The sequence below is a fragment of the Podarcis vaucheri genome (assembly GCF_965113315.1).
Source record: "Podarcis vaucheri genome assembly, chromosome: 4".
Classification (NCBI taxonomy): Eukaryota; Metazoa; Chordata; class Lepidosauria; order Squamata; family Lacertidae; genus Podarcis; species Podarcis vaucheri.
The window spans coordinates 22,176,587-22,196,494 of NC_138762.1; the positions used below are offsets into that span (position 1 = coordinate 22,176,587).

Genomic DNA, 19,908 nt, shown 5'->3' on the forward strand with positions numbered 1-19,908 from the left:
TCACACCTGGTCAAAATGAAACATCTCTCTTGCACACACCTCCACCTCTTCCCTTCTCAGACTCTGGCTGCTTCACCAGTCTGGTTGATCATATATCGCAGAAAATAAAATAGAATAAAAATGCCGTGTGCTTAACTTTTTGGAAAACCCAAGCCACAGAGTGGCTCAGAAGCTTTCGAGGCCCTTGATCAACCTAAAGACACCATATTAATCAGTAATGTGAAACCATGACCTGAATCACCCCAATTCACTGCATTATTCAGGTTGCACATCCTTAAATCAAAGACCTGTGCACACACGAGGACCCTCTTGCTAACTGTGGAGACTAATTTCACAGGTGTCAGCCTCATTGAGTTCCTGGCATTCTTACCTAATTTCACAACCCTGTATGAAATGAGTCCTGGTAATTGGTAGTGACCTTGAATGCATTTGGCTAGCAAGGCTTTCCAGCAGTTGACATATCCATTCCTACTCTGCTCTCTCTTACTCAAGTTCTCTTCTGATATCTAAACATAAAGGAATTGGTCACACTTGGCCTTTACATCCGTGAGCGTCATGAGATTAATTCATCTAACGCCTTCGCATTCAAATGGATTGGTTTTTTTTCCTTGACAGAATGCTTATGGGTCCTATTCTCCTGATGAATGCATCTCTTTGCCAGTTTACACCAGTGCTGAGAGGGATTGCGTGGTGACAAACATTGATGTTCCATGTGGAGGCAGCCAAAATCAGTGGATCCAGTGTGGAGCTGCTTTATTTTTGAAAAATCAGTAAGAAGAAGGAAGACTATAAATGTTCTTGCTGCTAGCCACCAGATAGAGCTCTGTTATATAAGAATTGTCTCTGTTTGCAAAGTTAATTTAAAACCAGAATGTGAAAAATCCAAAGATTATATAAATAGCTGTACATAAGAAATTCTCACACTGCATTCCAATGGGCGGACAGCATAACTTAAGTCTTGGTCATTTTTAAATTTTACTTTTTAAAAATACTTCTTTTTTAGTCAATGGACACATCACTCATTGCAGCACAATCCACCAGGAAGTTCTCCTGCAAAAGCTGAATTCAAATAAGCAGAATCTGAACATGAAAACCTAGTAGCGTCACTGCACAACTCCCATGGATTTCAGTGGGGCCTGAATTTCTCTGTGGATTGTGCCCATTATGCATAATCCATTGAATTCATGTGCTGTGCAACCTCCATTCATTTTGTGCATCCTGGCATTAAAACGAATCAAGGTTGTGCATCACTAGTACTTTGCAGAGTCTTTCCGTTAACTTTACTAACTCTTTACTCATGTGGTTTACGAAACATCATCCACACAACTCTACATATTCTCAAGGTTGTAATACTCTCTATTTCAAGCTGTGTGTTACAGTATTTTAGCAGATTTGGTCTTTGAAATTCCTGTGATCTCTTTATTTTTCCATCTTCTACATTTCCATCTTTATGAGCTGTCACTTTTTTAAAGAGTATATTTGTTTGTGCACATGCAAAAGATAAAAACCTTAGAATTGTCTAGGTACAAATTTTAAAAACAGGTCATGTTGATATATTTACTGAAAATATATATATGTCAATTATATTTATTATAAATCTCTCATTAAATAACATTTGTAGCTTTTCAGTTGCTATTTTGTTTGAGTGTGTTTTGTGAGTAACCAGATTCTTCCGTGTGCTGTGTATTAATTGTTTTATCTGACTCCTGCAGCAGAAAGACTTATGTCTGGACTGGACTGAATTCCAGTCAGGATCTGAATACATTTAGAACACAAATCCACAAATTAAGGAGAATGTTAATAAGCTCCAGATTAAAATGATAGATTCTTCTTACATCACATGCCTCACTTTGGGGTAGAGGGTGGGGGAAATGAAAAATAATGAATGCACTCTAACCCAACAAAGCCGGCTGTGGGCTGCCATTTCAGAGAGATCTAGATTCTCTTCCAATGACCTATTGCATCATCAGTGATTTAAACCACCAAGCCTCTTGGGCTTGGCCAATCATAAGGTCAGCAGTTTGAATCCGCACGACAGAGTGAGCTCCCATTGCTTTGTCCCACCTCCTGCCAACCCAGCAGTTCAAAAGCATACCAGTACAAGTAGATAAATAGGTACCACTGTGGCAGGAAGGTAAACCGCATTTCCATGCGCTCTGGTTTCCGTCACAGTGTCCCATTGCACCAGAAGCAGTTTACCGTAGTCTTGCTGGCCACATATGTGACCAGGAAAACTGTCTGCAGACAAACACCAGCTCCCTTGGCCTGAAAGTGGAGGTGAGCGCCACACCCCATGGTCGAATTTGACTGGACTCAGCTGTCCAGGGGTCCTTTACCTTTAGCTGCATCAGCAAATGAGTTTTGAGATGGAGAAGAACAGCTACTGAGCTTACTCAGAAACTGCACCATCTCAACAGTGTGCCTCACTGCTTCTAAGTACAGATAGGTAGCCGTGTTGGTCTGCCATAGTCAAAATAAAAAAATTCCTTCCAGTAGCACCTTAAAGACCAACTAAGTTAGTTCTTGGTATGAGCTTTCATGTGCATGTGTATCTGAAGAAGTGTGCATGCACACGAAAGCTCATACCAAGAACTAACTTAGTTGGTCTTTAAGGTGCTACTGGAAGGAATTTTTTTATTTTGCTTCTAAGTAGTAATAAATAACAATACTGTGAGGGTGTTGTTGTTTTTGTATGTTATTATGATATTATGATATGTGTTTTGTGTTTTTTATATTGTAAACAGCCCTGTGATCTTTGGATGAAGGGTGGTGTAGAAATAACAACAACAACTAATATAATCTAGGAGCAGCCCCCACTATACCTGATTCATGAAAGCAGCACATGGATCAAAGACAAGGCATAATATTAGCCTGTGTGGAATAAGTTGGTACAGCTCTAGAGGCTTCATTGCCTTCAAAGCTATCAGGACTTTTGTGATGGAACTTCTACAAAATATGTTCACTTGGCTAAAACATGTTCTAGCATTTCCCAAAGGTTATTGAGTATTTTGTATTGCGCGTCAAGGGCCTGAAACATGATATAGCTTAGGTTGTCTCTCTGACAGGCACAGTTTGCGGAAAATCTTCCCTTCTCTTCTTGCAAATGAATTTTTAGCATTCAGGGTCCACTGACTTTGCAACTGTGAACAGAATGCTAGCTGGTGTCATAGTGTCAGTAGAGAGCTTGGAGCAGCAACTTGGATTTCAAACCCCTCTGTTCCTGATTATTCTCAGCGAAGTGTCAGCCTGGCGGTGGCATTTCAGCATCAACACCTTTCTGTTTCAATTGCTGATCATTTTGGTAGTTGAAATGAAGATGCCAACTAGATATGTGAGTCCTTTTGAGGTGTCAGTAATAAACTGGGAATTGACAAAAGGAAACAAGGATGCAGAAAACAATACATGGGTTTTTAAAAATATATTTGATCATAGGCTGTCACTCCATCCATCTCATCTTGGCTAACATTGTTTGATGAGATACAGAGAGGCATTATACTGCATAGTTTATTAAACATAAGATTTAAGGCTGACATGGACAGATTCATATACTGAATAGCTCATTGGAGCTTGTGCGTCTCAACCTGCCTATTGCAACATAGACTTAGTTCCCAGCATGTAATGTGCAGAAACAAGTTGCTCAATCCATTTTAGCAGAATCTAATTCTGTTCAAGCCCGAAAGCGTGTTTTGGTCCTGAATTCTGCAAACATATTCAGACACTTGTAAGCAATATATGCCTGCCGATATATTACCAAATTATAGTAGAAATGTTGAAAGTTATTTATTTATTTACTTATTTACCCTCTCGAAGCTTCTTTTGCAGACTATAAGCAGTGACACTGGTAAGTGTGGGCCTTGGGCTCTAGGTCTGGGATCCTGCACCTCTGCTCTTAGTGAGTCTTCAAATGAAATATAGGGTAGCCACCTGGGCTACTGCTGGATAAAACCTTCTTTTAATTTCAACTGGTTCTAACCCAAAGCTATGAGTGCATGCAAGAAGGACACAGAATTCTCAAATGGGCAGTCCTGGGCACAGTGGAAATAGGAAATGGTCAATGGCAGGTTTGAGGGGCCCCACTGTCCCCATCACAACCACAATTTCTCTCCCTGTTGCCACAGCATATCCTCCAACATTTATCCGATGAAAATAAGGATGTCCTATTCCATAATAAGAATATCAATAATTTTACTATTTATACCCTGTCCATCTGGCTGGGTTGCCCCAACCACTCTGGGTGGCTTCCAGTATATATATATATATGCTTTCGTAGATTTTCACGGGTACAGGAATGCAGGTTTTGGTGTCTTCGGGTGTCTTCCCGTGTAAGAGTCGGGGTGTCTGTGCGACGTTTCGACGAGGTCTCACTCGAAACAAGAAAGCCGAAACAAGAAGCCGAAAGCACCAGCCTGAAGATGACGAGTGAGACCTCGTCGAAACGTCGCACAGACACCCCGACTCTTACACGGGAAGACACCCGAAGACACCAAAACCTGCATTCCTATACCCGTGAAAATCTACGAAAGCAAATATATATATATATATATACACACACACACACACAATATATATATACACACACACACACACACACACACACACACACACTTATCTCACATAACTCCATACAACATTTCTCCGAGGAAACAGGGACGTCCTACCATACCCTCCAACATTTCCCTGATGAAATTAGGGACGTCCTGAGGAAAGGCAGGACAATCTGGGGTCAAATCAGAAACCAGCATGGCTTTTGTAAATCTGGGACTGTCCCTGGAAAATAGGAACACTTGGAAGATCTGCCACAGTTTCACTTTCAAAGCAACCCCCTCTCCCCTTCCCTTGCCTCTATTTCCCTCCAAGGGAAATAGCACTAAATGCAGCCTTGTTTGAATGCCTGGTGCCTCATCCCTCGCTCCTTTGAATGGGAAAACTTTTAGAGTTCCAGGCATTTTGAAATTATGAACCACTTTCCTTCCTGAGATAGCTGTAATGCTGAGGTTTTGCTGTAATACTCCTGTCAAGTTGTCAAGCCTTTGAAATGGAGCAGTTAAGGAGTAAGAAGCAGAAGTTCAGCACGAGAAGAGGTAAGGAAAAGGGAGGGGCTTTGCTTTATCTTGACACCTGCGCTGCCATTCAGAAGTAATGGAACAGCCTGTACATTCTGCAATTGCCTACGCCAGAATGGAGGTCACTCAAGGAATTAACATTGACTGTAGGATCTTGACAGCTTTTCCTGATGAGCTCCTACTGTTTCACAGAGAAGGCCTTGAGTTGAACGCTGGACACTTTTGCTTCTCAAGAACTGCCCGTGGAGGATGGTCTGGCGAGATCTGAGACTTTAATTACCATGGGCCAATCTAATTGACCCGACTCTGTGGTCCTCTACAAAGGTAATTAATTCCACTGTAGTTTTAATACTTCTAACAGTACTTGACACTTTCGTTTGATGGTACCGGTTAACTCTACACTGGTTAATCCTAACTCTACAGCACTGAGAGGACTGCTAGAAATGAAATAGATTTTGGATATTAAAAAAACACACTTTGGAAGCAAAAGATGGTCAATTGTTGGGTGGGAAAAGAGGACACTCACATTTAATCATATTATAATGAAGAAAATTATGGGGCAACTCAGTTTAAAATTTATTTATGTATTTTATGTAAAATATATCAAAGTTGGGCACATGCATCTGAGAAAAATACATGAGCAATTAGAACAGATATTCTACCTTAGACCCCTGTTTATCCCAAATCATCAAGAGTCTGTATTGATACTTAGTACAGATCCAGAAAACAAGAAATAGTTGTTCCTTCAAGAAATAGTTGTTTCTTCAAGTAGAGAGAAGGACTGTAACTCAGTGGTACAACATAGGTCTAATCCCTGGAAGATCTGGAAGAAGATGAGGAAACCTCTGCCTGTGACCTAGGAAGGAAGCAGAAAGTCACAAGTGGAAACTGGTGGGTGAGCTGGACAAAGAGTCTGATCCAGAATAATAATAATAATAATAATAATAATAATAATAATAATAATAATAATAATAATAATAATTATTTATACCCCGCCCATCTGGCTGGGTTTCCTCAGCCACTCTGAGTGGTTTTCAACTGAATATTAAAAACAATACAGCATTAGACATTAAAAACTTCCCTAAAGAGGGCTGCCTTCAGTTGTCTTTTAAAAGTAAAATAGTTGTTTATTGCCTTGACATCTGCTGGGAGGGCGTTCCACAGGGCAGGGGCCACTACCAAGAAGGCCCTCTGCCTGGTTCCCTGTAACCTTATTTCTCGCAATGAGGGAACCGCCAGAAGGCCCTCGGCACTGGATCTCAGTGTCCGGGCTGAACGATGGGGGTGGAGACGCTCCTTCAGGTATACAGGACCGAGGCCATTTAGGGCTTTAAAGGTCAGCACCAACACTTTGAATTGTGCTCGGAAACGTACTGGGAGCCAATGCAGATCTCTCAGGACCGGTGTTATGTGGTCCCAGCGGCCACTCCCAGTCACCAGTCTAGCTGCCACATTCTGGATTAATTCAGTTTCCGGGTCACCTTCAAAGGTAGCCCCACGTAGAGCGCATTGCAGTAGTCCAAGCAGTCCATAGTTCTGCTTCCTCAGTTTTCCACTATGGGTCTTGGTCTGCCAGCTGAACGCCCGTGCTCTAGTGGAGGCTGCTATGAAGACAGCTTTTCTCCAGGAAGTGTCTGTGGCTTCAACTGGTATTAATTAATCTTCAGTTGAGTTAACAGAGCATAAAATCAGAAGCAACATAGCATACGATAAAGCAATTTGTTAATGCAAGTGGTTTTTACCAGATGATCCACCCAGGCATGAAGAACATGGTGTGCAACAAATTTCACCTGACATCTTCCAAACGCTTCAACGTGCAGCCTCGAACTTTGCGTCTCTGTTTGCCGTTGTCATTGCCACAGGTAGGATGAACCGTGGTGGATTCCGTGATCCATTGTCTGATGTCCTTAATGAGCTTCTCAGTCAACAAAAAGGATGCAACCTAGCAAACCTCTGCAATATTTAGATGTTCGCACAGTGCAGTCACTCAGAGTCAACAGCATTAAACATTGATAGTATGAAAGTAGTTCACAAGAGACTTCAGAGCCGAATATGTGCTGCAGAAATACACTGGAATGAGCCGATGTGTCACCCCTATGTCTAAAAAGCACATATAGAAATTCATACATATTTCTAGCCTGGAGAAACATAGGTGTTCTGCATAACTTCAAAAGTAGCTTGTCAAGCACCTGAATCTTCTCTAAGGGCATATCCTCATATCAGTTCAACTGACACAGCTTCCTCGAAAGAACTGCAGTTTGGTAAAGGTAGTGAGAATTCTGAGTTACAGTAAGAGATCCACAGCCTCCCTCACAGAACTACATTTCCCAGGGTTCCCCAAGGCAAGTGAATGATTTGGAGAAGAACAGGAAGAGCCTGGCATGCACAAGGTTCCAGACTCAGTCCCTGGCATCTTCTGTTAATAGAATCTTGTGTAACAGAGCTAGGAAGAATCTCTCTACTTGAAAACTTGGAGAGTTGCTGCACAGATTGTGCAATTCTGAGTTAAATGAATCGATGGAACGACGCAATGCATCATCGTATGTTCATCTGGAAGGAGGGAGGCGTGGACAAAGACAGAAGCCAAAGGACAGAACAGTGAGTGGAGAGGTGGCACTGGGCTTTGACGTCCCAACAGGTTGGAGGCATCAAAGTGCAGTGCCACCTGACATCACTATGGCGTCAGGGAATTGAGCAAGCCCCGGGGGTGGAGACATAAGGATCTGGCCCACTGGCCAGAAAAGTTTCTCCACCTCTGTTCCAGAGGGTAGGACTCAAACCCATGGGTTCACACTGTTAGTTTCTGTTTGCCACTGAGCAGTGCTTTGGAGTCACAAGACTCTGTTTACATTCCACACATTCCATACTGTTGGAAGTCTCACGGGAGACGGGAGATGGATGTGACGTTAGTAGTTTCCTGTTCCTTTGTTCCTTTGTTCAGTTGCTCTCTGCTTTCATAGAGAGAAGATGTATTTTTCTTTGCTGTCTGCATAGCGAGAAATAAAACTCTTTAGCCATGTAGCCATAAATCTCATCACTCATGCTGCTGGATTCTCTGCTGGATGGGAATGTGCCTGAGGCCTCATCAAAGGCTCAGGTCGTTAATCACGTCGGGGGGCGATTCTGAAGTACTCGACCAGAGGAAAATGAGCTTTATCAGCTTGGCCGAGCGGAGATCCCGACACACACTACAAGACAAAGGATTTAGGCTAGACATTACAAAGAACTTCCTGGTGGCACATGCTATTTGACAGTGGAACAAACTATTTTGGAAGATGGTGGACCTTCCATTGCTTTTAAGCAGAGGCTGGGTGGACACCAATCAGAGATGCTGTAGCCGTGGATTTCCTGCATCGGTAAGGGATTGAGCTAGATGTCCTTTGAAGTCCCTTCCCATTCTGATTCTATTACAACTTGGAATGGAAAACTTAAGCCAACGATCCAAGAGTTACATCTGAGAGAGCAAGGGAGGTTGAGACCCTAAAACAATACAGATTGCTATGATCTGAAAGCCTTCATTAATTATGATGCAACTCAAATAAAAGGCTGGTTTTACTGGCATCCAGAATGTTCAAACCACCTCCTCCCCCCCCCCCATAATGAAAATTAACCGCCAGCCTTTGTTGGTCCCTGCAACACAGAGCTACGTACAGGAACTATCTGTTTTCTACGAGGATGTGCTTGGCAGAGAAACGTTTTCATTTCGTTAGGAAAACTGTATTAATGGAAATGTGAATACAAGAGGTGATAAACATTAAAGGTAATTTGATTTCAAAGCTACTTGGAGAGAAAGAAAAATATTACCCAGGCAAATTATGCCTGATTCAGACTTCATTTTAAAAGCCAGCCTGAAAGAGAAACTGGCATTTTCCAACTGATATTTCTTTTTTTCTTTTTCTTTTTTAAGAGCTTAGATGAGAATTCAGCACACAAGAGACAAGCGGGCTGACAATACACAATTGCGCTGAAGTTTAAGTATGCCCAGGCTGGCAGAGTTAATCAAAACCTCTGCTCGTCCGCCAGCTCTTTATGCATTCATCAAAGCCCAGCGGAGAGTTATCAGCATAGACGATTCATACATCAAGGCGTCAGCCCAGGGTTCCTTGACATTCCAAGCAGATTAGCCTGTGGCTGATTTTTGCAGTCCGGCAAAAGGGAAAAACATCCCCTAAAAGCAAATCTCAAATGGAAATGACAAGCGGATTCAAGAGCGTTTGGCGTCAAGGCTACTTGTTCCGTCAAAGATCAACGGCAGGTGGATCCAGAATCAGTTACTGGCAGTGTAATGGTATGTAGCCTATACCAGTAAGACGAGCAACAACTCTTGGTTTCTGTTACACAGTTTCTGGTCTGGTATCCATCTTGGAACCACACTGAAGAACACAAGGCTTGAGCTCCGCCCCCCCCAAGAAGTAGCAACCTGTCAGGCTTTGGGGAATAGGCTTCCTCCCCTGTGGTAGTAAATAAGTAAATAAGAAGATCAGACGAAAGGAACGTCATACCAGTTTGATTATTTAATAATCACAATGAGAGACAAAAGAAGACATCTCCCTAGAAATGGTGGTGCTCCCAATTAAGGCTTACACCCCCTCTGTCCCTATTAATCTATGTCACTCCTATGTCTTGTAATCTGAGCTTGTACCCCCTGCGCTTTCTGTTCTGAGACTTTCTCAGCTCTTCTCGACCTTGGGGAGGGCGGTGGAGGAATGCTGTCCAATGACTGTGAATCTGTTAACCCTCTCTCTCCCAGTGTTTCTTCTCTTAGGTGTTCCCCATCCAGTATTTCCCAGCTTCTGCCTTCTGAACTAAGCCCCTCTGCAAACCACTCTACCAAATCTATACTGTCCTCCTGCTCCTGGGAAGATTCGGGATCAGGGGGAGGGGTGGCTCCCACCATTCCTCCTCAGTGCAGTCCTCCTCAACACGGTCCCTGACACAACCTCACAAACCAATTCTAGCTTTGTCCCTGCCCCCCCCCCCGCCACTAGCAACACTGAGGCTCAAGAGGAGGTACCTAACTGGCAGTTCTACCTCCTGGACTGATAAGCGAGAGGCAGAAAGGACAGACTGGTCAAGGACTGCTCCAATGCATGGTAATGCTCATTTCATCCCTGTTGCCTGGTTGGATGTTAAACAACAAAACACCCAGACTGGATCTATGCTTACTCTTTAAACATTCCTAGAACGATGTTCTTGATATCGTTCTAAAGCATATAGGCTTTTGTTTCTCTTTCGCTTCCTTTAAGGTCTACCCATTTATTTGACAGGGAGAATTCTGCAGCACCCTCTGGTGTCACATTTTAATAAAACATTAAAGGTAAAGGGACCCCTGACCATTAGGTCCAGTCGTGACAGACTCTGGAGTTGCAGCACTCATCTTGCTTTATTGGCCGAGGGAGCTGCCATACAGCTTCCAGGTCATGTGGCCTTCCCCCAGAGTGGTACCTATTTATCTACTTGCACTTTGATGTGCTTTCAAACTGCTAGGTTGGCAGGAGCAGGGACCGAGCAACGGGAGCTCACCCCGTCGAGGGGATTCGAACCGCCGACCTTCTGATGGGCAAGTCCTAGGCTCTGTGGTTTAACCCACAGCACCACCTGCATCCCAATAACACATTATTGACTTAAAAAAAAAAGTCATATGGCTATATGGTTACCATAGCCCTTTTAAAACTCATTTTTAGCGTTAAAAACTACGAGTGTAGACAAGTCCGTAATCTCACTTGCTATGTCTCTTTTGGCAACTGATCCTGCTGCAGCCCTGCTAAGAGGGCAAGGTCTCTTTAAAAAAGAGTGAGCGAGCTGATTCTTGAATATATCCTAAGATTGCTATTTTATATACAGCAGATTCAATCCCTCCAGAAGTATCTACTGCTAAAGCTACTGCAATATTTCCAGCTGCTACTGATATCCCTCTCTTAAGAGCAGCACTGGCGTTTGAGTGAATTATTCAATTAGCGAGCCACACACACAAACAGCATTAAGTCAGTGCTATGAGCAGCTCACCCCATATGAATATCAGTAGACTTTTTAGAAGGGCAAATTATCTAGGTAATATGTGGCTATTTGAAATCCACCTTTAAATACGACTCTCCTCTTAGCTTTTGGATGCTTTCACTAATCCTTCTGAGAAGGTCACTAGAGTACTGTAAATGTTAGCAAGTCGTTTATCCACTAAAAGGAAGGCCACTATATTGCAGATATTAACATTCCAGTCTGAAGTAACTGGAAGCATAAGAACTGACTCCTTTTGGAAGAAATCATTGTCCAGACCCATGAAAATATTATTGAAACTTTTACTTGCAGAACTCTTTAAAAACAGAACATAAGCATCAAAGATACATTCAAAATAGCCGTACAATGCCTTGTGCTGTCTTTACCAGTCTCAAAAAGCAAAACAAACTTGCTACCCCCCATCCAAAGCTGCTATTGGTATTGAGAAGGCAGCTGCCTCTGAGAGCCAGTGTGGTGTAGTGGTTAAGAGCGGTAGTCTCATAATCTGGGGAACCGGGTTCGCTTCCCCGCTCCTCCACATGCAGCTGCTGGGTGACCTTGGGCTAGTCACATTTCTTTGAAGTCTCTCAGCCCCACTCACCTCACAGAGTGTTTGTTGTGGGGGAGGAAGGGAAAGGAGCATGTTACCTGCTTTGAGGCAGGATATCAAATCCAAACTCCTCCTCCTCCTCCTCCTCCTCCTCCTCCACCTCCTCCTCCTCCTCTTCTTCTTCCTCTTCTTCATATAGGGAGGAGTAATTCTCATGGCGGGTAGCGCAAGGGAGGAATGGTGTTTTTTTTTTTGTGTGTGTGTTTTTAAAAAAGCCCTATTGCCCTGGATTCCAGATAAGTCATATTGTGAAACTGGCAAACATATTCTCAGAAATTTCCTAAGGCCTAAGTGAAAGCAATGCACACACGATGCATATAGCTGTAGCCAAAGCCTTGATTAATTATAGAGGTGTCTAAATCTAACAAGCTGAAATCATAACTCTGAGCTGAAAGTCATGGCTGTTTTTATAACCAGAATAAACCACATTTATAGCTTAGAGTGAGAGTTTGTATCGAACTTGATGAAGGAAAGACAGGGCAGATTCCAGCTACTGTACAAGGGGTCTGGTTGGTGAGAGTGAGCTGATATTCTACACAACTCATATTTTGGGGAGAGTCAAGCATAAACAAAACATGGCTGAGGCAGTTTCAGTCCCCCCTATTTTTTTTTGAGGGGGCTGGGTGTTCAGAGGGTGTTTGGATCCACTCCCTGGCTCCTCGCAACTTGAGAAGATGGTGCCTCTGATTGGCACCAGCAAGATGACATGAGAGTTACACTGAGTGAAATGTGAAGACAGCAGTTGCCGATACAACCTCCACTTGTGACAGTGAGCAACTGCTTCCCTTGAGCTGCAGCTTGGTTTGAGCAAACACCACACTCATGATCTGTCTCACCTTTTAACTTAACTTACGTAATTCGAATTCATTTCAATGTAAAGTGAAAGTCAAAACAATGTGGAAAAAGCCCCAGCCGTTAATCACGTGTTGTTTGCAGACTTGAAAAGAACAACAATTATATTGTGAATGCAAGAACCACGGCAATTTCCCATTCCTCTTCCATTTTCATCCTAATTCTCCAGCATCCCTAGAACAAGGGTCGGCAAACTAAGGCCCGGGGCTGGATCAGGCCCAATTGCCTTCAGGATCCGGCCCACAGACTGTCCGTGGATTGGCATAGGGATTCTGTTCGTTCGGGCTGCGCCATTCCCCCTCCTGCACCATTCCATTCCCCCCCCCCACACACACACACCGCGGCGGCGCCTCCTCCCTCCCTCCCTTCCTCCTGGCTTCTCCCTGCCCTGCCTAGAGGAGGAAGGGGGCTGGGCAGAGCTGGCTGAGAGCCATTTTAAGCAGCCCCTCTCCAGAGGCAGCCCTTTCATGCCACTCATCTTCCTTCCACCACTGCCACCGCCCTGGTGCTCCTGTGGGCCAGAGAGTGGAGCAGAGCGGACAAGCTCACTCACCTACCCAAGAGAAGCTCAGAAATGTCTAGGCAACATGATGACCACGTAAATACGCTATAGACAATCTTTATAGAATTCCTTCAAACCATAACAAGTACAAAATGAAATCTTTAGTCTCAAAGTCTCTGAAAGTCTTTAAATGAAGCGAGGCACCAGACTTTGTATGATGAAAGACAAGCTGTGAAGCTTTGTGTATTCAGCAAATACGATGTCCAACACTGAACAGCGATTCCGGATATTGATTATTGTTTCATAGAATTCTTCGTCAGCGTGGTGGGACGATAAACAATTGCTTCATAAATCCATCTTATTTCGAATGAATGTATGTAAATGAAAATATCAAATGCTGTGGAACAGTGCTCATGTAATAATGTAGAGTGGTACCTCAGGTTAAGTACTTAATTCGTTCCGGAGGTCCGTTCTTAATCTGAAACTGTTCTTAACCTGAAGCACCACTTTAGCTAATGGGGCCTCCTGCTGCCACTGCGCCGCCAGAGCACGATTTCTGTTCTCATCCTGAAGCAAAGTTCTTAGCCTGAGGTACTATTTCTGGGTTAGCGGAGTCTGTAACCTGAAGCGTATGTAACATTGCTGACGTTCTCTTTGCAACACAGGGGTTTGTTTGGTTTGGTTACTTACTTACGAAAAGCAGCAGCAATGGTGGTGGTGCCAGCGGCAACCCCTGGGAAGGTAAGCGCAGCGGCTGGGGCTGGGGCTGGAGCTGGGGGGTGGGGAGGAGGGCTACTTGCCCCCCTTGCCCCTTCTTCCAGCCCCGGCCCGCCACAATGTCTGAGGGAGAGTGGACCAGCCTGTGGCTAAAAAATGTTGCCAACTTCTGCTCTAGAGCTTGCACAGATGCAGGCAAAGATACCCTTCCAATGTATTCACAATTTGCAATTTCTTACCTGCAGGCCACCCCCCACCCCATTCCTTTTAAAGTTACGAAACATCATGCTTCTTGACGGTATTATGCTGCTCAGTCTGGGGAGATGCATAACTGAATGCATGAGAAGCAGAACTGAATGCATCTCAGCCCATGGTTTGCAGTGGACCACGGCTGCTTTTTGGCTTCCAAATGTGGAAGCCATCATGGTGCAGCAGTGTTTGGAATAATTTTCCGTAGTTGACTCTCAACGGGGCCATTTTCAGCTGAAGGTTAATTGCTCACACGATGGCGGCGATTTTCTGAAGGTCAGGATATTTACACACAAAGAGGAGTCAATGCAAAAAAAAAAAAAAAAAAAAGAAAAGGCATGTTTTTTATTACGTCCACATTGTACAGAAAATTCAAAGAAGAATTGCAGGTGCTGAAATCGCAGGGCCAGTAGCTTATTTCATGGTGAGTAGCAAAACAATATCTTTAACACGAGTGAAAAGGTAAACATATGTCACAATAAGCCCCCAATTACTTCAAGCATCCACCAGTGGGATGTCCAATTAGCTCTTGCCGCTATAACATCTTGTCCATCTGTTTTTCCTAATGCAGCCCCAGGTGTGCCCTTTAAGAGTTGCAAACCATGGGGCAGGGTTGTTTTGTCAAAGCCTGTGGCATCTGCTTCCAGCTAAGCAAACAGCACTTAAAGGCTGTTTGCGAGGCCACTACTGTGATAAGTGCTATATTTTTACCATGCCAAAGAACATGCAAAGCATTTACATACAGGGTGATTATCTCCTTCTTTGAAAAGAAGCTAAACCAGCTCACATGGTCACACACCTTTAGAAAATGTGGACAAAGAGTCAAGCTATGCAGTCATTATCCTTGCCCGTACCAGACTTCAGGGGGTATATGGGTTAATATGGTTATCTAATCTGGGTTCCCCCTCCTAACATTCCCCCAGAATATCTAGTTGTTAAACAAAAAATGCTAAGTTCCCTAGCACGGCCTCACTTCTAAGTGTCTTAGCGTCCCTCCAAGGAGATCAATGTAGTCTATATGCTGCCCGCCCATTTTATACTCACAACAATCTTGCAAGGAGGTTAAGTTGAGAGATTGTGACTGGCTCAAGGCCATACTCTGACTTTCATGGCCAGACTGGTATATAAACCTGGGTCTCCTCAGCCCTAATCCATGACTCCAACCTCTGCAGCACACCAACTGTAGTACTAGGCAGCCATAAAATACATAGACGCTTGTGAAATACTTTTTCAACAATGCCCCAATTCTCCCTGGTAATGAATATATTAAAAATTCACAGCTTGCTACTGTTAGAAGCAACCTCCTCCTGCCCCTCTTCTTTCTCTCTTAAACTGCAAGAGAGTTAGGGGAACAAATCTCTTTGAGCTGCAGAGAGATTCCCTCCCACTCTTGAAAGAGGTTTGGGCTGAGATATTTTTCTTTAAGACAAGTTGTGATGGAGAATTTGCTCCTTAATTAAATGGTATAAAACTAGTGAACAGGGAAATTAAATTCTTACCGAAGCAATTTTACAGAGATGTTTAGCCCAGACTGGAACTTGTGGCAATGAAGAAAGGGAAAAGTTACTTAAGTTTTAAAAAATCACAGCATATTCAATATTTCCTTTTTCTTTCAAAAATCATTCATCTCACTCTCTCTCTCTCCTCTGATTGTGTAGCTATGCTTCAAAACTCACAAACAAGTACCAAATCATATTAGGGAAATGTAGGTACTGTACAAAAATGCTTATATTTGTGAAAATAATGCACAGAAATGCATTATATCGGGGAAATTGCTTGCAAAAATGCTTATACCAAAGATGCATGCATTCAGCAGTGAGCTGCGCATGAAAATGCATACACATTATTCATGAAGGCTTTAAAATAATAATATTTGCAACCTGATGTGAAAATGGTGGGGAGAAATGAAATTAAGACTGGAAAAACGAGAAAGTGTGAGAAACTGAAATTGACAAACACACCCATCTTTAGTGAAGAGTCTCTGTATGCAGCCATAATAATAGTGAGTGATCTAGGTGTGTTTACATTTGTGTGTGGACTCTCTGCAGACATGTACATAGGTGTAGGTTGGGAACCAGAGACTGATGCCACCATGTCTGCTTCCCGTGCCCAAACATTCATAGTATTTCTCCTGAACAAGGAAGAAGAAGCTAAAGCAACTGTGGAATCAGCAGCACCCAAAATTTGGAATTCCCTGCCTATTGATATCAGGCCAGAGCCTTCACTCTACTATTCTTGACACCTGCTAAAAACATTTTTGTTTAGGCAAACCCAGTGCTTTTTTTCTGGGGGTACACATACCCCTAAACATTTTGTGAATCTTTGACCTTTTGTCCATTTACTGTATTTATTTCCCCTGATTTGAACTATAAAATGGTGGATTTCTTGAGTCAAAAAGAGAGTACCCCTAAACATTTATTTAGAAGGGGGGAAAAACACTGGGCGAACCTATCCAGAAATGTAGAATGTTGACATGTGTTTTAATCTGGCTTTTGGCTTATGGTTGATTTTAATTATTTTTTGAATGTTTAAAATAGTAGATTTTTACTCTTTTTGACTGATATTTTTATTCTTTTTGAAAACTGAATTGAGGTTGTTGGGTTTTCTCCTATCGTAATAAAGTGGTATACACATTTTATGAAATAAATACATAAAAATACATTAATAAATATTCAATATAATTTACTGGCCCGGCCCAAATAAAACCTTACAATCCTGGTGAGCATTCCAAGGAACCAAGATATCTCCCATTCTTCTCCTCTTATGCCTGGATTACACTTCTCTGGAATGCCAGCATTACTTCCCTTTCCTTTACGCAACCAGCGAGGAATGAGAAATTGCAGCCAAATTTCTAGGAATGCTAAACACAGTAGGAAAACAGGAAGCACATGGTAACTCCATGTGCTCAAAGGCAAAAGGCAGAATTGTACAAAAACAGGGATATCCACATCTCACCTTTGGTAAACCCTTTTGGGAAATAAGAACAATTGACTCCACACTGCCTAGGTCTGTTTCCTGAAAGGGTAAGTCTCATTGATGTAAAGCAGTCTGAAGATTTTCTGGGCAGATGGAGATTTAAACCGAAAAGCCCCATACAATGGATTGCTCCTAAGACCATTATTTATGGGGCCAACGTTGGCTCTTAGCTCCAAAACACGGCCCCTAAAATCTGATTCTGGGTCCAAGCATGGTGAAGTCCATCTGTGTCTCTTCTTAGGCCTGTCGTTCAAAGCCCATGACATCACAGCTCTTTAATACTGGGCAAAGGAAACTCATTTTGACACATTTCTTCACGGTGCTGGAAACATGCAATCATCGAAGTGGCCCGTGCAGAAATCGCTGTCATCAGAACCTTAACAGCAGCCTCTCTTAATGTGGCAGTCATTAGCTGTGAGATTATTAACAGACAACGACAGCAGATGAGTCTCACCTCTCCTTATTATAGAACAACAAGGGAAGGTGGCAACAAAGCACAGCAGGCCCAGATGTTCCCCTATGTCAAGGCAGCGAGTTAGTCTAACAGATCATGATAAATGACTAGATGGCCCCTACCTTCTGCTTTGCCATTTGCAAGGGGAGGCTTTAAGCATGATAAATATTTGTCTAGGCTGTGCAGCTGAGCCATCAGCAAATTTGCATAATAGTCATCAAGGTGGTGGGATGCATAGTAATGGCTTGTAGTCCGACGGAACTGATGATGCAACGGTATGTGGCTGCATATGCATGGAGAGATAGCAAAGGCAACTCACAGCCTGGTTCAATAATAACATATTGTTATGATGAGGAGTAATGGAGATGTGGATGGCGCTGTGGTCTAAACCACAGAGCCTCAGGCTTGCCGATTGGAAGGTCGGCGGTTCGAACCCCCGCGACGGGGTGAGCTCCCGTTGCTCAGTCCCAGCTCCTGCCAACCTAGCAGTTCAAAAGCATGCCAAAATGCAAGTAGATAAATAGGTACCACTCCGGCGGAAAGGTCAACGGCGTTTCTGTGTGCTGCTCTGTTTCGTCAGAAGCGGCTTAGTCATGCTGGACACATGACCCGGAAAAACTGTCTGCGGACAAACGTCGGCTCCCTTGGCCAGTAAAACGAGATAAGCGCCGCAACCCCAGAGTCATTCATGACTGGACTTAACTGTCAGGGATCCTTTACCTTTTATGATGAGGAGAAGGGGCAATTTTTCTGGAGGGTGGGAAAGCACCCTGAGTTTTTCCTAGCTTTTACCAGTTGGATTGTCCTTAAATTAATTTGCAAATACTTGGTTGAACTCTGGTTGACACAGGAAAGAGATCTTGGAGTAAATGTAGTGACTTGCTCAGTTTGAAGCTAGTTTTGTGTGGGTTGCCTTTCAACAAAAGCCTTCTAGCTTTCGGATGCAGGAATGCTTCTGAAGACCAGTGGCTGGAAACCACAGGAAGGGATAATTCTCTTATGCTCAAGTCTTGCTTGTAGGTTTCCCCTGGGCATCTGGTTGGCTACTGTCAGAACAGGATCCTGGATTAGATGGGCCTCCAAGCAACTGCACATGTGTAAAGTAAAGAAACGTGCTATTTATTTTAAGATTCTGCTAAAAGGTTAAGAACTTGCAGGCAATACAGTCAGGGTTGGCTGACCCATTAGGTAAGGTGAGACAAATGTTTCAGGAGGCAGAACCCACGAGAGCAGCAGATCCCATGTCAATCATTATTCCATCCTTGTTCCTAATGTAGAGCTTCACTCACCTCTTCTTCCCTGGCAGGGAGGGGGAGCACCATTTTGTGGTTCGCCTCAGGTGCCAATGTCTCTTGGGCTGGCCCTGAATACAGTTTCTATTTGTATCATCATATAAAGTATGGTGTGGTAGGAAGTCCTGTGTTACATGATGTTTGAATGGTTCTTAGATCTCCAAATCCTGGAAGGCAAAAACCACTGAGTGCACAAAAAGCTTATACTTGGTTATTGCTGGTTTATCTTTCAGAAAAGCGAATGACTGCAGGATAAAATTAGATGTTTGTTATCCACATTAGGACAAGTTTTCACCTATATGATTGCGAAGTTGTAAAAAAAAAAAATCAAAGCAAAAAGCCCCACATCCAACAGAAATGTCAGAATTAAAACTAAAAAACTGAGAAACTTGCATATCTTGTGGAAGAAGATTGCCATCTATAATCTGGCTCTGGGGACTAAAGCAGGAACAACAACAACAACAATTTTATATGCCCCATCTACTCTGGGTAGTTCCCAACAAAAAAATAATAAAAACACAATACAACATCACACACTAAAAACTTCCTTGACCAGGGCAACCTTCAGATGTCTTTAAAAAACCACATAGCTGTTTATCTGTTTGACATCTGTTGGGAGGGCGTTCCAAAAAGGCCCTCTGCCTGGTTCCCTGTAACCTTCATCAGCAAACAGTGTATATGTAATTAGAAAATGAATATTTACCCCTTCACAGGCATATCGGTGTGGATAATATCAGAAGGGTAGCAATGCAGTAAGCTATGTTCATTTGGGCAAGCTCTACATGCAGAAGTCAATGGGACAATGATGGGTGCTAGTAGGAGCCACAGACTGTTGTTTTATGGTGATCAGGGAAGGAAGGGAATTCTCCCCCTTATTGAAATTTGGCTGTTTTACCCTACCAGAAGGGCAAACCAAGCTGCTAGACTACGCTGAAATGGCAAAGCTGACTGGAAAGCTGAGAAACCAAGAAGACAAAAACTTTCAGAAAGAATGGGAAAGAATATAATTTATTTAGGAGACCACTGTAAGCAGATGAAAGCATTTGCAGGATTTAAACCTCACTTGTAGTGTAACAAATACTATGGATAGATACAAAATATAGACTATGAAATAATATGCAATTGGAAATGTTGGCAATAGGATCCATGGAGGGGATGGGGGGAAGTCTCAAGATTCAGAGAAATCTCCCCAGATCAAC

At 43.1% G+C, this 19,908-nt stretch overlaps 1 protein-coding gene across 1 annotated transcript in view; it reads left to right on the plus strand.

Annotated features, from left to right (window-relative positions):
* The window catches only part of DYNC2H1 (dynein cytoplasmic 2 heavy chain 1), a 160,465-nt gene extending 158,834 nt beyond the window's left edge, over nt 1-1,631 (plus strand). Inside the window, exon 89 of the mRNA XM_082219683.1 lies at nt 616-1,631. Coding sequence (XP_082075809.1) covers nt 616-774 — 159 coding nt within the window. The 3' untranslated portion in view covers nt 775-1,631. The remainder of the gene's footprint in view (nt 1-615) is intronic.
* Nucleotides 1,632-19,908: the final 18,277 nt, after the last annotated feature.